Source organism: Nomia melanderi, chromosome 1 (assembly GCF_051020985.1).
Source record: "Nomia melanderi isolate GNS246 chromosome 1, iyNomMela1, whole genome shotgun sequence".
Lineage (NCBI taxonomy): Eukaryota > Metazoa > Arthropoda > Insecta > Hymenoptera > Halictidae > Nomia > Nomia melanderi.
In genome coordinates, this window is record NC_134999.1 from 12,213,744 (window position 1) to 12,231,079 (window position 17,336).

At 36.4% G+C, this 17,336-nt stretch overlaps 1 protein-coding gene across 2 annotated transcripts in view; it reads right to left on the reverse strand.

Moving 5' to 3' along the window:
- Positions 1 to 486: 486 nt before the first annotated feature.
- Positions 487 to 17,336, reverse strand: part of Ror (tyrosine-protein kinase transmembrane receptor Ror) — a 316,422-nt gene continuing 299,572 nt past the window's right edge. Inside the window, exons 5-14 of one of the 2 annotated variants that reach the window (XM_031978279.2) lie at positions 7,387 to 7,468; positions 6,274 to 6,493; positions 6,077 to 6,201; positions 5,462 to 6,000; positions 5,134 to 5,370; positions 4,930 to 5,063; positions 4,635 to 4,851; positions 4,193 to 4,534; positions 3,851 to 4,119; positions 487 to 3,659 (exon numbers count right to left, since the gene is read on the reverse strand). In XM_031978279.2, the coding sequence (XP_031834139.1) occupies positions 2,970 to 3,659; positions 3,851 to 4,119; positions 4,193 to 4,534; positions 4,635 to 4,851; positions 4,930 to 5,063; positions 5,134 to 5,370; positions 5,462 to 6,000; positions 6,077 to 6,201; positions 6,274 to 6,493; positions 7,387 to 7,468 (2,855 nt within the window). In that variant the 3' untranslated portion in view covers positions 487 to 2,969. Of the gene's footprint in view, positions 3,660 to 3,850; positions 4,120 to 4,192; positions 4,535 to 4,634; positions 4,852 to 4,929; positions 5,064 to 5,133; positions 5,371 to 5,461; positions 6,001 to 6,076; positions 6,202 to 6,273; positions 6,494 to 6,926; positions 7,100 to 7,386; positions 7,469 to 17,336 lie in introns of those variants that run through there. The other variant, XM_031978280.1, reaches the window with a different exon arrangement.

Sequence of the window (17,336 nt, forward strand, 5' to 3'; positions counted from 1 at the left end):
TTTTTTATAGATGCATTTACAGAGTAATATTTAACACGTTGAACGCCGCACGTTTTCATAGAGGAGAATACACAGAATGGAAAAAATATAATATTAAATCATTTAATCGAATTGCATTATTACCATTCCACGTTCATCCAGCTGAATGTTACCATATTAGATAGCATTATTTATAACATAGAAATGTTTTCATACAATCATCGTTTGAGTGAACTATAGTAATTCGATTTGGTCGGGGATCACCGGTGACCCTCATGACATTCAACGTGTTAAATGTACAAGCTCTATGTAAGATCAGCTTTTATCTTCAGTGACGTGTGTCAATTTTGGACAGTTACACGGTATTATGAGTTATTGCATGTAAAGTTTCATGACAGTATTGTATATCGTAGATATTTCAGAATGTTCTAGCGCGTTCACGGTTGAACACACTTTAGTTTAGTTCAGTTCAATTGTTAGGGGTTGGAGAAGAATAAAAAGCACAGGTACAAAAAACATGTATCGTTTATATCATAGTTGACTGTACGTATATATATACATATACATATATGTGTATATGTATATATATTTATATATAAAGTTCTTAAATTTATCATTATTCGTCGACATGGTTGACATAAATTAACTTAACTCTAACCGGTGACGAGCCTTCGACGTGGCCGCGGCAGCGTTTACAATACAATTAATAATACAATTCACCCATGTTGCAGACTCGTCACCATAAAAAAGTCTCGTTTCAATTTTTTAACCGACACGTTTACTCTAATGATCTCCACGAACTCTAATTTACATCGATTCCAGTCGCGACGCGCGCTAGTCGCCACTATCCCCCTTAAAGCCGATGAAACATCCCGCTGGTTCCGTTTTAATAGAAAATTATAAAAAGTATAATACAGTTTCGCTCGAACCTTCCGGCGGACCTCGCACGGCCAATGATACTGATTCAACGACGCTGACAACACGTAACTTCATCTTAACGACTTTTATCGTAACCTTACGCTAACATTATCACTGTCAATATTTCGGCTCATTACCTATGTATTATACAATATGCGATATCGTTCACGGCGCAACGAAAAATAATTGACTCCAGATGCAAGAATATGTTCAAAAGTTATTATTGTGCACTAGAATATTTATTGCATCTAAAAATGTATCCTAAGATTCGACTGACTTAAAATACTTTAAGTAATTATCTTTTTCTACGCTGTTCATTTTCTTCATTATCAATGCATGTCGTAAAGGTAATCAGAAATGGAATGACACGAAAGTCAAGTCACGGTCAATAAATTTTCTTTGCTTTTGAAAAGAATAGTTTGTGTAAAAACAATTCTATTGTATACGTTCCATTTGTCTTCGCATATGGAGTATCTTATTGTTCGTTGGAGTATGACTGATCTCGCACTTTGCGTATCGTTGCCATTTGGCTGATGCTCGAGGATCGACAAATTCGGATCGTTGCTACCTACGAACAATCAATATTACTGTCATCAAATACTGCTCAGTATTTTATATTATTGACAATATTATTGATCACGTAAGGTCCGCTTCTCACTCTAAGCTCCCAACACTTAATTCAGGCGTTATTGTTCTTTTCCTTCTATCTTCGCATTTTCATCAAGTTTCATTTGTTGGACTAGCTCTAAACAGTCTGTAACACTCGCTCTGGCCGCCTGTTCTACACTCTATACACGAACAGTAAATGATTTCGTATATAATTTACACACCGATGCCCTTGACAATTTCATCTTGTTGGTTGAACGTCGTTAAATTCGCACGGGCGATCACTATTAACTTCACAGTCACTGGATCTTCTAGAATGAAGATTTTTTTTATGAACATAGAACTACATACGTTACTATTTAACAGAATTGAAGAGCTTAAAATGTTGCGTTCGTATTAACGTGATCTCATTTGTTGCTTCTTGAAAGTCTGCAAATTATCCGAGTATCAAAATAGAAGAAGAACGTGTAATGTCAGCAATATAAAAATCATGAGGCTTTAGTCAATAACATAATCAATCGATTGGACAGTTTGCTCTGATCGCTTGGATATTATACATTTTTGTTCACTTCGAAACGACTCAAAAACCGTCTACACATATTCGCCTATAATGTAAGAATTGTTTAAGAGATGCTAAAGAGATCACATTTCAAATTGTTCCTTCCATAGAGAACAACCTACCACTACACATACAGATGATAATTTATTATTGTGCCATTTCTTTTGAAGGATTGGTTTCGCAAATCATTTAAAGTTTAATTTCTAAAATACTTATTTTCAGTCTGGTAAGCACACAATAGTACAAATGCAACTGTTATTACAGGTATATTATATTTTAGTAACAATATTTCAGTAAAAAGTTCCCAAGTTACAATTATGCAAAAATATAAGTAAAAACTACATAAACAAGCCTAGGTTGTTTGATTTACAATTTCACTTCTCTGTTCGAAGTACTATCGAATATTGTTACTGTAGTATAATATAGATGAAATATTAGTTAGTCGCATACTTACATTAAATTAATGTATGAGTGAATTCTGTTGAATATGCTTAAACACATATTAACACAGTATCTAATACTTTAAAATACAATTCAAAAAATAACGTTAAATAATACAGGATACATTAATAGTACAGTCTACAGCCTACACTGTATATATTTATATTTTTTTTTATGTAAATTTGACTGTATATGTATAAAAAGTTAAAGTTGTACCATCCAAATTGTTATTGCCAGTATAAAATATTGTATATATTTTGACAGAAATAAATATAAATGCAGAAATATGGCAGTGATTAGGTATTGTGGGTTGTAAATACCTAATTTGTTTGACGAACGTTATTTGAAGCTTTAACGATTCAATTGTACCTAAAAACGGACCATATAGATGACCTTGTACAGCGGTTACGGTGAATATGTAGAAACATAAGAATTCGTTCTGATCATGAGGTTTAAATTATCATTTTCACTTTGATACCCTGGTCTCAGTTGTAACCTTACTAGGGTCTGGTAACCTGACAACTAATTGCGCACCGTTTTGGATGGGTCTGGTACCGTTTAACGTATTTGTTTTAACGATTTGTTGCGTCGTCGGTGGTAAAACTTTCTTAGCTCCACTCAGTTTTGGTGAACAGCACTGTTTATCGTCATATTCGTTCAAATTAATGTTCGTTTGATTAGGATAGTTCGGTGTTTTCATTGGTGTACTGTGCTCACTGAAACCACAGTTCGGTCTTTGATCGATGGAATTACAATTCTGGAAGCTCGGTGGTAGAATTTTCAGGCCGTTACTGTGCTCGTTCATATTACAGAAAGGTGATTCCGTGTTTCCCTTAAAGTTACTTATATCTTTCTGATCACACTTGTATATAGGCGCTGACAATTGCGTGGAATTGGTCTTGTTCGTACTCTTATGGCTACTTCCAGAATAGCTGGTTATAGATTCGTTACAGAAATCACTCAGATAAGTCTGATTTATGTACCAATTGTGTAACCGATGGTGGATTTCTGGGAACTGTGGTCTACGATTCGCAACCTCATGCCAGCATTCTATCATTAGACTGTAGATCATGGTAGGACAATCTTCAGGACAGGGTAATAATTGCCGTGAACGAATCATGTCGATCACTTCTTGATTATTGTAACCATAATACGGCTGTAAAATGAAAAGTAAATGAATGAATTCTTTGATACACATATAGATACACATACAAGACCAATTAAATATTCGTCAGGTAAATTTAAGTAACTGGCTCCATTCAAAGTATTGGCGTGAATAATTGGCGAGTATTTATTTGGTTTTTATTCGTTACTTAATGCATTCACTGATATAATTTACTTTATTACCTGTAAACCGTAACTATAAATTTCCCACAATACAACACCGAAACTCCATACATCAGACTCTGTTGTAAATTTTCCATAAACAATCGACTCTGGAGGCATCCATCGAACAGGTAACAAACTCTTAGATTGAACTCTATAATAGTCGCTACTATATATGTCACGTGATAACCCAAAATCCGAAATTTTTACTGTCAGGTTATCTCCGACTAAACAATTCCTTGCAGCTAAGTCTCGGTGAACATAGTGGTGGCTAGCTAAGTATTCCATACCTAAAGTAATATTTTTGTAAGTAAATTACATCGATAAAATTATTTGAATTCATAATATATCAAATATACTAACCGGATGCAATTTGCAACGCAATATGCAAAAATTCTGGTTGTTCCAAGATTTTACCACTTCCGTTATTCAATGGAACGTCTGATCTCGGTGAATGACAAATAAGAAATTCGTGTAGATCTCCTTGAGTCATGTATTCGAACAGCATACACATTGGTTCTCCCTTCAATATTACTCCAAGCAAACAAATGATGTTTGGATGTCGAAGGTCTGTCATTAGATCAACTTCTCGTTTGAAGTCACTTTGTGTTTTTGGACTTGCGTTTTCTTTTAACGTTTTCACCGCTACGTAAATTGGTGGCTCGCATTTGTTACCCGTTTGTAGTTCTCCTTTGTATACTTTTCCTGAAGGACACATAAGATAATGAAGTACGTTCCTTATAAATACTATGTTGATTCTTGGTTGAAACAGAAAAAATTGTAAAAGAAACTTATGAGATCTTACCGAATGCTCCTTCACCGAGTTCTTGTAACAATACAACATTGTTAGTACTAAATTGTGGTACTCTATTATTGGATGTTCTACTGCTACCACTGCTTAATGTTCCAGTTCCCGGAGTTGTGTTACCAGGACCTGCTAAAAGGGAACTCATCTCCATAGGTTGTGTTGTACTTCGTCGTCCATCATATATGTTTTTGTCACATTGTATACCCGTCAACATCTGTCACATAAAAATAGAATTGTTATTTTCTATACATGTTGTACGAGTTTCTTGTTCCAAAATTATATAAAATCGTACTTTGTTTGAAGGCAAATGATTCATTTGCCTTGTAGATTTTCTGCTTCTATAGCAGCAGCAATAACACACCAATATTACAACAAATCCTCCTGTTAGTACAAAACCAACGACTGCATAGATCCATAAGTTTTCAACTGCAAAAAAAAGAAAGTTTTATTAGGATTGTATTAAATATAATTGTTTTAACTAATGAGAGACATTTACCGCATTTAGGTATATCACAAAATTCTTTCTGCATTGTATGGTTGACGTCAACGTAACACCACGGTTGCGACTCTGTATCACCTGGATTGCGGCAATACGAATGTTTGCCGGCTAATTCAGGATAATCAGAAATTGGGAGGTTGAAGTGAGCTAACCATTGTAAGCATGGTCTTCCACTAATACTTGTTTTCACTGTACCCCGATAAGACTTGCCGCTTCCCCAATAACAATAATCATCTATAAATCATTTCAATTGGATTTTTTGTATTTATATTAATTACTATAAAATTAAATTTCTATTGTTTAAAATGCTGTTGAAATTACTTACGCTCTTGCACATTATTTTCTATGGAAATGCCAAGACTTAAACAATCACGAGCCTCAGGAGTGTTTTCCATTGGCAAGTCAGAACAGTTAATTAAAGGCACTTGTTGTCCAATCAGTGGATGTCTCTTAGCAATTGCATACTCTTGCCTACATAGATCATACTCTAGCGCTTCACATTCCTGTCGACAAATCCTCCGTAATCTACGATTAATATCGTTCCTGCTAGAGGATAATGTCTCGCCATAACTTTGACTAAGCAATTTCTTGGGGGAAAGCTTCCCATCAATATAAGGATTAAATTCGGAACCAGGACCCAAAGTGGGACTTCGTTTTCTGGGAATACCATGTGACCTTGTAATATCATCTATATCATCTCCATCGCCTGTGTCTTTTGATAGATCATCTTGATTGTTATTTAAAATATGGAACATTCTCTTGGCATTTTTGAGCTTCAGAATACTGGCAGGATCACGGCATATTGGAAATGCAGAGTAACATAAAGATGGTTTTGCGTAACCTTCACAGTTCGATGATACTTCACTGAAATATTAGATTTTACCATGTTAGGTTTACATTGAAAGCTTTTACATTAAATTTAATGATCTAATCTACTTACTTCGAATACTCAATAACGCCAAAGGCTTTCATCAATTTGTCATCAAGTATTTCCTGTGTCATTGGATATGGAATATAAACTGATTGCTTCTCCAAAAATTGTGCACATGTTTTCCCAACATATATCTAAAATAATGAAATTATATTTTAGTACATAATTCAAAAATTCACTTGACATGTTAAATACTTTTTATGTACCTCACATTTTCCTTCATGATTGTCATTTCTCCCAGGGGATAACTGCATATTGACGTTTCTAAGGCCGCCGATTGTATGCATATCTGTGGTACTAGATTGAGAACTAGTCGGTTGTGGACTTGGCGATAATATGCTAAATGGATTCGTTGATGCCAGGTGAGAGATGTGTGGTGTTGACATTCCAGATCCTAAGAGGTCTAACCCATCTCCGGGTCTAATGCTGTTAATAGTAAGAAACAATTTTAATTCATTGTAATCATTCAAGATTATATAAACTTAGTCGGAGTAGGTTGATAACTATTATTTCAATTTTTATATAATAATATATATGTTCCCTTTCATATAATCATATATAGATGCACACATCCTATAGCATCAAACTATAAACTCATTACATTATTTTGTAAACGTTTTATGTCATGATTTTGCAAAAACTAAACCATTGTTTTTTTTTTTCGAAACATAACCTAAACTCTTAAGAATCAACAAAAGTAGAACGAATGGACATGTTTTAAAACTGAAATAAATATGAATAAACTGTTTTAGGTCGAGTTTTATCTCACTATTGCTATCTATACTTTTATAAATGCATTAATGTATAAAACGCGGTATGCTTTTATAACCTCACTGTGTTCACAACAAAGAATGATCACCTTGTCTCTGTAACATTAGTAACATTTTTGACACTATTTATGGCACGTACAAAAATACATGTATTTTGCAACAATACTAGGTACAAGAGTAGCTTCATAATTATAAATAATTTATCAAAACATTTAATTTTAACAGAAAGCCCGTGTCATTTGACACCACACCCGGCATCCATTTGTAAACTGTCGCGAATCGTAGGTTTTGGCGGTGAAATCAGAAATTATATTCAATCCCTATTTAAATTTATGTAGTAATTTATACGTTTATTCATTTTATGAAAATGTTTTTGAAAATGTATAAGTGGTGTAAATGTATTGCCTTTAAATGTGAATGCAAGAGTTATAGAATTTCTGTATCGATCAATGTTTATGTGTATAACTGTATATAACAAAAAAAATATTCGTTATTAATTACATTCAATAAATAAATAAATTATTTATAGATTATAGATAATGTATTTACCTATCAAGAAAATCACTACCACCAGTCATGTCCGGAGAAAATCTATCATCGCTAGAAGTTTGACCAATAGGGTGGTTGGGAACTGTAACAAATAACCTTTATTTATATTTTGTACAAAACCATAAAAAATAGTAAACTTTAATATAAGGAACATAATAAATAATCTATTGATAATAAAAAATATGCTAAACACTACAATAAAAGAGAATGAATTTCAAACACCGAATACTTCGATTTCATCTTGATTTTAATCTGTAAAGAAATTGATGTAGCACTACGCAAAGTGAATTGTAAACTAATTGAAGTCTCAATGGATGCATTCTTAGAGTTTCTACAGAAATGTTAAAATGTCAGTTTGATTGCACGGTAGTTCCAGCGTTCAGTCATAAAAAGTAGTGGGTGTTTTTCTGGTCCCCCTAACACATAGCCTCGACGTTCAAGTGATCTTGAGCGTTTCGGAAAACTTTTATCTAGGTGAAAACTCGGTGTGCTACGGGTATCAGTTTAACACCGTTCCCGAAGCCTGTGTAGAATCCTAGCTAGCCAGCCAGCCAGCCGTAGCCTTTTACATCCTCCCCCGAAGTTTACCCTAAACTATTCGCAACGTGGGTTTCCCCCTTCTTCGCAGTTTCTCGAGCAGAGGGCCATTCCATCCCCGAGTAATCGTTCTTTTATCGCGTCTCGGTGCTGTCGTTCTCCCTCGAACCAGCCTGGCGCAACCCTTCTTTCATTCGCGAGTTTACATATCGTTTACACCGCCTTGGTTCCCTCCACGAGACTCTTCGTCTAGCTCAGTGGTTCTTAACTTCTTGCTTACCAGTGACCCCCTTGCAAATAATTTTTTCCTGCCCCCAAGATTTGAATCAGATAGTGTATACTAAATATACATGCATAACTACATACGTACACTCCTTGATCGAAAACATAGGGATATTTATAGTTCTCAACATTTTTCAAGGTAATTAGGCATTAGAAGTCCAAAGCATTATTTAGTAGACGTTTATACAATTCAATCGTCCATTTATGGAATTAGAATTAGATTTTAGATTTCATCCTTTACAATTATTGGAGAGGTACAGTTCTTTGAGAAATTATTATAGAAGCTGATTTAGTGATTCTAAACTAAAATATGAGCCAATTGATAGCTTAAGACAAGTGATTATAGTGTTAACCCTTTGCACTCGAAACATTTTCACTAGAAATATTCAATATTTTCTAATTGGATGCAGACAAGCTTTTTTTCAAATTACTTTATTAATAAATCACACATTAATTACGGGACAAAGCTATTTTCTTTCAATATTTCATGTATTGATAGAGTATACAAAGGTTAATGATAAATACCGAAATTTATAACGTTGCTCTATCAAATCATATAGCGACTGAATCGCATCTCGAGTACAAAGGGCTAAACATCTAATTCCGAACCTTCAAGATCTGAGTGAACATCTTTCCTTCTAGGTACAATAGAATAAATTGTACCACAAATGTTCGTAAACCTAGTGTTAACACGTTGACTGCCACGATGGTCACCGATGACCGGAGCTTCCAAATTATTTGAAAACAATTATAATTTGTCAGACAACTGACGTTGAATGACAATGTTCAATAGAGTACATAAATAGTGATCGTTCAAAAAGAAGTGATCGTTCCTTTTTATCTTTGCTACAAAAGAAAAAACGATACATAAAACTCTGAAGTTTTTCGTGGCAGCCAACGTGTTAAGAACCACTGGTTCACTTTTTACTCCCGGTTACGCGAGAGTCACAGAGAGCAAGAGGTGCCGCCCGATAAAATTTGATACGCGTACATTTGAAATCTTTTCGTTCTTTCGAGGATCCGCGGTGTTTCCCCGTCGACGGGCGCTGCTTTGCACGCTCAGCACGTCCCGTCGTCCTTTTCAAAATCCTGGGTTCGCGCGCGCCGGGCCGCATTTGCAGTTACAGTTTATTTTCATCCCCGCCGCCGCCCCGTGTCCGCTTTTGTGCCGGTATAATTTTAAAAGGGTTGGGACATGGCGAAAGAGGTGTGCTGCATTCGCTAAAAATCCTCGAAGGTCGAATTTTTCCGCCTTTGACAATGTTTCGCGCGGTGAACCGTGAATTTTGGTTGGACGACTACGACTGGCCGTGTGACATTAGCGATGAAGACACTTCTGTTCGTTTCTTTTTGTTGTTATTAGCCGTTTGAGTCCCACGCGCCGCTTTCGCGCTCTTCAGATTTCATGTCGAAAAAACCCAGCGCATTTGAACGATACGGACAACTGACGGCGCGCTCACAATGTGACGAAACGCACTGAACTTTTCAGACGCATGCGTACGTCGCATCGCTACTTTCTTTGTATATAAGTGATCCAATTAATACATTCTGCGTTTCGTTGTTACCTATTATAAATTAATATATGTATATAATAATATTAACATAAATTAAGACAAGCGCTGTCGCGCTGCTTCGCTTTTCTCGACATGAAATAAAAGAAACGCTATTGCGCTGTTCGGCTTTTTTCGATCATGTTTCTTTAAAAACTTCAATGGGTAAAACGTGAACAACGCTCCATTGAATTGAACTGAAGAATAGTATGACAAGTTATGACGTAGGTACTATATTTTTAATATGTTAAGCGTCATATCAGTCACTGGTGACTGACGCTTCTGAATGACTAGAAAGCAATCGTAACATACAAGGTAACCGATGTGAAATAAAAATGTTTAACCCTTTGCACTCGGAAGTTCTTCATTGGGAATATTTTAACATTTTCTGATGATATAGAGAGGATATTTTGTGACACTAGACGAGAAAGCACACTTACATTGAGGGACGAAGCTATTTTGTTTGAATATTTCTCAAATTGATGCATTATACGAAGTTTAATATTGAGTTTAATATTGAATTTTATAATTTTACTGTATGAAATCAAGTGGTGAGTGAGAGTCACCTCTCGAGTGTAAAGATTGAAACGCCAAACAATGAAACGCCAAATAAATAATAATTGTTCCTGCTTTTCTTTGCTACAAAAGAAAAACTCTACAGGAAATCGCTTACGATTTTCGTGGCGCTTAACGTGTTAAGTAGAAAGTGAATGAAACTAAATGAAATGTAAGGCCACAGGTATTTTGGAATAAATAGTTCATTCGGTGTTCGATTTGGTAAAAATTCAGTATATTTATTCCCACCTAGTTACAGTAAATCTATCTTTTTGTATTTCAAACTCTATGAACCATAATAAGACATATCTCAACCTACAAAACTACTAAAAAATATCACTCGACTGAGAAAATGTGAAAAAAAAGAAATGGAAAAGGGTAAGCATATTACACATTACGAGAACCAACCCTCATTTTTAGAAACCGTCTGACAAATCGATTTTTCCAATAATCTCATTTCCACGGTGCACCAAACATTCCCAACTTCTTTTCAAAGAAAAATTCCAACGACGGATGGAAACTGGACTAAAAAATTACACGACGATAGAGAAATTACGTATCGAGCCGTTGCGATACGCACAGGTAACACAAGACTCTCATCATTATTCGACGATGCATCAGGCCCGCCATCCGATTTCTCATTTTCCAAATCACTGATTTTTGCTATTACCAGTTCCCTTTGCGCCTTGAGGTCGGGGGAGATCCGTCTAGGTATTCCCATTACGGTAACACGAAGGCACGCGAAGCCAGCCACGAAAAACAGAGATCGCGTCGGGCGGAAACGGTGCGGCGACGCGAGACGCAACAGCACGACTTCGGTTCCACAAGTTCCACGTCCAACTTTTCGACGTGGAACTCGCGATTGCATCAAGTTCCACGAGAAATTTCTGCGATGGCTGCCGCGCGACAACATCAAACGACACTGGAAGATCTTTGAGGAAAAGTAATTTCGCCCGGTAATCGTCGGGGTTTATTATAGGTGAATTGGTCTTTAGGGAGACTCACCCGCACTCCCCAGCCGTCCAATCCGCCCTGTGTTTGTCCTGTTCGCAGCACCAGCAACTGGAGGGTGCAAAGTAAATAATATCGGAAATCTGAATCTACCCTCATGTTTCCAAGGGGACCGGTCTGCTTGTTCAAGACGAGCCACGGACCTTCCGGAAATCTTTCGGGGGAATCTGTATCTATGACTCTTGGAAACGAATTATTTGTGCCCGTACTTGTGTAACGAGGGGGATTATTTTATAGTTTGGGTAATTATTGTGCCGTGAGTATAAAAGTTAATTGAAAGTTCGGGTGGGGTGTGGAATTGTTATTTTTATTTAGGTACACTTGCGGAGGGAATGGAAACGATAAGTTGTGTGGATTAGAGTAATAGTAACTAAAGTCTCTGAGTTATGTCATTAACACGTTAAGCGCCACGAAAATTTTAAGCGTTTCCTTGTAGAGTATATCTTTTGTAGCAAAGAAAAGCAGGAACGATTATTAATTATTTGGCGTTACAATGTTTGCATTACACTATTATCAACTTGGTTACGTTATTAAATTATCTTGTATGTCACGATTGTTTTCCAGTCATTTAGAAGCGTCAGTCACCAGTGACTGACATGGCGCTTAATGTCTTAAGTATTGTTAATCGATATTTATTATTAGTAATTATTATTAATTATTACGAAATATTCTTTATTAGTAGAACTTTTTAATAAATAGAGTTAATTAATACTAATAACTATTATTAATTATTACTGATTACTATTACATATAACTATCATTAATATCAGTAGTTGCGTTATTAGTGTTTAATTAATTCAAGATCATTTTCCAAAAGCTTTCTCTGGATAACTAAGAAATAGACCATTATTCTGAGCACTTCACACATCTATTCCTAGTTCAATAAAATTCCTTTTCCTACTCTACTATCATTTACCTAGATTCCTATCCCGTAAGCTCAACTAATTACAAAATCATCATTCAAACAACAGAAGTTCAACTGAGGCAAACGCGAGTCGAAGTAATATTAACGCATCGCGTCGAGCCTGCCACACCGATCACGAAGTGAAACAAATAAATTCGCCCACATGAAATTCCGGTAAATTTCACAACAAAACGATATTTACTCTCTCCCATATTTATTGCAACGTCCGGCTATCGGACCGGCGTCTCGATCATATAACCACGACGAACAGGTTTATCAAAACGTTCCCGGTGTTCCCTATTCATTGAAAATTCAGCTCATTGTGTACGTTGTTCCGTGTAATGCCGTTCATAACTACGGCCATCTTTTCGTCGCGGAAATATTTGCTCTTCGTGCCGCGGGGAAACGTAATAAAGCGATCCTCGCGGATGTGCATGGCAAAAAAAAAGAGAGAAATGGAGAGAAGAAGGGGGGAGAAGAATATACGAAGAGAATCGTTCGAGAGCCGGACGCTTTGCAACCGGCGTGGAACGGATTTTTTTATGCGGCTTCGTGCCGCGCGAGCGTAATATAATTCCGCATCGATTCTGTTTTGATTTCAATTATCTTTCATTATATCGACCGGTATTGTATGATTTCCGGGCACGAATTTGATACGCGGAGCGGATTCGGGGCTTCCGCGCGTGGCCGCTCGCTCGCTGCATCGATTTATTCGTGGCGCTGATAATAGACCGACGCCGACGTCCGGATTCTCTCATTTTTATTGAAATAGAAAAGCTTGTCGCACGGGGGAGAAGGACATAATCGGGGGGAACTCCGAACCGCGCATTGTTCGATGCGCCGGAAGAGGCTTATTGCCCTCGCGCACGCGAGCCTCGAGCGTGTTCGATCGAGACTTATCTTCTTTTTTCTTTTTTTCAAATCTCCGTATGACGGAATATTTGTCGGGATCCGAATGGATTTTCGCGTTATACGGGATCTTAGTGAAATTGGTGCTTTTGCTTTGGATTTCTGTGAACTGTCTTTTTTTATGGTAATATGATTTGTTTGGCTGGTTCGTGATAGTTGATCTGTTAGTTTTGAGTTCTCGAGGCTTTTGTGAAATGTTTTTTGGATTAATTAGAGATTAATATTGTAATTACAGCAATGGTATTAATAATTGAACCGTTTATTTCGAAAGTGGCTCAAGTCCACTTGAAAAAGATTAAAGAATAAAGAGATTACGTAAAATTGTAACTGTTATAAGGATTAACTTGGTTTTCTTGAAAAATGGACTTAAGCCACTTCCAAAATAAACGGCTCAATTGCTAATTGGTAATACTAGGAATTTTATTATGGACAAATTATTAACATTAGCGATCGTATTATAAATTACTATTAATTCTTAATATTAGTAATATTAGTTTTTAATTTAGACTACTATTATCCCAAGTGTAATAGAGAGAAAAACAATAAAATTAGTAAACTGATGCGTACCAAAGAGTTCATTGCCACGACACTCAGCATTAAATTAAACAATCAAATCTATATAAACAAGATTTAATTGAAATTTTCAAAATGTACCAACACTTCGCTTGCGCAACCACATTTCCACATTTCCTCCCTTTGTTTTAATGTACTGTTCACACCAACAATGTAGCTTGAAATAAGATCTGGAAAATTGCGCAAAGCACGGTAGCTATTGCTAGAACAATGAACCCGATATTACGGGTTCAGAGGAGCGAGGAATTATTTCTGAATAAATTCGCAAAGTGGAATGGAATGGCCGCGGGAAGGGCGAGTCTCGAGATGCGAGTCCAGTGCGGGGGAGGGTTTATTAATGACCACGAGTTCCCTTATCTTTTCCACTTCCTGTTCGAGATACATAATACGTGGGTCGGACACGTAACCGCTGCTGCATCTCTGTAACAACTGGACGATCGACTTCGGTGTACACGTCCGCGTGCTGTTATCCTTTTTTCAACGATAACGATTCCTTTTTCCACTGCGGAATGTGCAGAGGTGTGCAAATTGTTGGATGTGTAACGATAAAGGAACACCAAGGAGAAGAGGATTTTTCGCGCGAGCCACGCGATATACATATTGCGCGTTTCCTAGATTCAGTTAATTATCACTATTACACGGACAATTTTGCAGGCAACAGTGAATCATTGTTTCTTACTCAAAGCTGTGTACACTTCTGTCAATACCGAGGAGAATAATTTCGATATTTACGTATTATGTGGACGACGTGTGCTTGTAAGAAATAAAATATTAATAATAAGGGTAACGATAATAAGAAAATGTTAATAATATGTTATAATATTAAAGAAATAGTAAGTCAGACATAACCTAAATGGCTGACTAGCAATTTTCAGTTGGGAAAGAAAAGTGGTCCATATAATAAGTATCTAAGTAATACCATAATTTCTTAGTTTAACAGGTTGCCACGGTTACCGATGACCGAAGCATCCAAATCACTTGGAAACAATGTTAATTTGTCAGATACCTAATGTCGAATGAGAATGTTTAATAGCGTAAATAACTAGATGACAGTCTGATGTAAAAGCATTTCAATACCAACTAAAAAATAACTGCTGCTCTTTACCTTTGCTACAAAAGAATAAGCGATACACAAAACTCTGTAGGTTTTCGTGGCAGTGAACGTGTTAATGATTCTTTCTCTCGTACAATAAGAACGCTAGGTTTACAGGCCTTCATTATACAGTTTATTTTATTGTTCCTAGAAACATTGATAGCTTTCAGACCTGGGAAATGAAATGTTTGAAAGACAATTACAACACATATCCGTGTAACTGCGTTTAAAATACTTACAACATACAGTATGCGTCAAATGAAATTCCGTTAACATTAATACATTAGGTTTCTCTCGGAATTCTAAATTTCCCCTACAATCAGACATCACAACGGACTCATTGAAGGAACATTTTAACCGTCGAGCGGTGAAAATTTCACAAAACCGTGAAGACACGTTCTTACTTATATTTGTTACTCGTGAAAAACAGCAAAGACGCGTTATGATATAATTACACGCGCATAACTCGAATGACAAGCGTCAACATTCGATATTCATAATATTGATAATTCGCGGCAGATGCACGGGACTCGACGAGTGTAATCGCGTATTCATAATTACGTTTGCGCGCGGTAAATCCGGTAGGACCTACAATACACCTAGAACACGGCCGGAGTTCCAGCATTACATTCCGAGCCGCTGAAGCCCTGTTCCGCATGGCGACTTAATTAACTCGGTAAATAATATCACGATGCGCCGCGATTTTTCTAATGGTTCGCATAAACGAGTCTTCGAGCTGATAAAAATAATAATGTACCGGGACGTTGATAAAATTCTCTGCCACCATCATCCCCCTCCTCACCCCCTATTTCTCGCGAGTTCCCGCCGACGACGCGGTAATGGCGGCACAAATTACAGAGCTGCGCTGAAGATATCATAAATTGCGCCCGGTCGCGAAACCTGAAAAACTCTTAAAAGGGAGAGAAAAATATTCGGGCTGAATATACCGTTACCTTCCGTTACTACTACTACTATTCTTACTACTGCTGCATCACTTATACATTACAAATGTCCACACATTCATGATAAAAATCCAATAATCGCCACAATCCAGTGTCTCCTATCTAAAACAAAGTTCCACAGGAAGCGCAATTAGTAACCAGAACAGATGAACTATCGCAGGCACTTTGCATGCAATTTTCTGCGGACTCCCCAAGAATCACGCGCTCGCGCGATACCGCGGTGATACATTACGCTATTACGTTTCATTGGCTGACATTAGACGGGCTTAGTAGCGGTGGTAGCAGTAGTAGTAGTAGTTGTGGTATAATAATAGCAATTAATAATAGTAGTCGAGCAATAGTAACGAGTAATAATTGCAGTAATAATAATAGTAATAGTAAAGTATACTAATAGTAGCAGTTTCATTAACCCCTTACCCTTCGAATCATTTCATAACTATAATCAATACTATCACTTCATTATTAACAATTTATTATGAAAAGAAACAATCTTGATGCGTATTCTAAATCTAAGTTTACTCCAAAGGTTAACGATTGATAATAGAAAAATAATATTTAATTTATATTTAAAAACAATAATATTTAGATTCCTCAAACTTAGTTTACAATTTTCGTTGCGAGTCTAACACGATATTCTAGGTCAAGGGGTTAACACTAGAACTACCAGACAGGTCAAAATGGCCCAATCCTGATTTCTGCTTTACGCAATTATTAAAAAGATAACACACGTTTCTCCGAGGAATGATCAAAGAAATTGATTTAGCAATAAGCAAACTGAATTATAAATCAATTGAAGTCTCAATAGATGTATTCTTGAAGTTTCTATAGAGGAATTTCAAAAAGTCAATATAACTGCCTGGTAATTGTAATGTTAATAATTGCTCTAAGATGAAATGAAGATATGCAACTTCTTGTTTCCAAAAATGTTATTTTCAGTGTTGTTCGTGTTTCTTCAATTTTGTTAAAAGACTTTCATTAACTGATTTATCTTAAGACAGAGAGGTATCGATTAATCTTTCCCATCGTCTAATTAACAATATTCAATGAAAAAAAATTTTTCTCCTTTTTTGCAATATGTAATTTCAGGTGAAATGAAACACGCCTCGTCTTCGTCGAAGTTTGATCTGGACACTTTAATCATTAAAATTTAAGTTCGAGATGCGGACTGCTCAGTCTGTAAACAAGATTCGTCACTTTGTCTCGGAGAGCCAGATCTGCTGCCTTCTTGAATTGACCCGGCAGCGAAACTTTAGTCCAAAGATGACTGCCTCCTTTCAGACAGCTTCATACATACGCGATACAGTGTGTAAAAGACAAAATATGGACACATGAAAGTTTAATATACTCCTACTTGACGCGTTTCGCATAAAAATCCACGTTAATATTTATGTCTCGCTTTCCGTGCCCTGTCAGACAGTTTCAATCTAGTGTTCCTTACTCGCGGCGTTCACGTCATTAGACTGAATTAGTTAATAAAATTCAACGTGGTACATTATCGGTCGAAAATATGACACCGGTAACCTTTTTACAGTATAAAATACAAACACACGCGATATTAGCGGAATCGCATTATA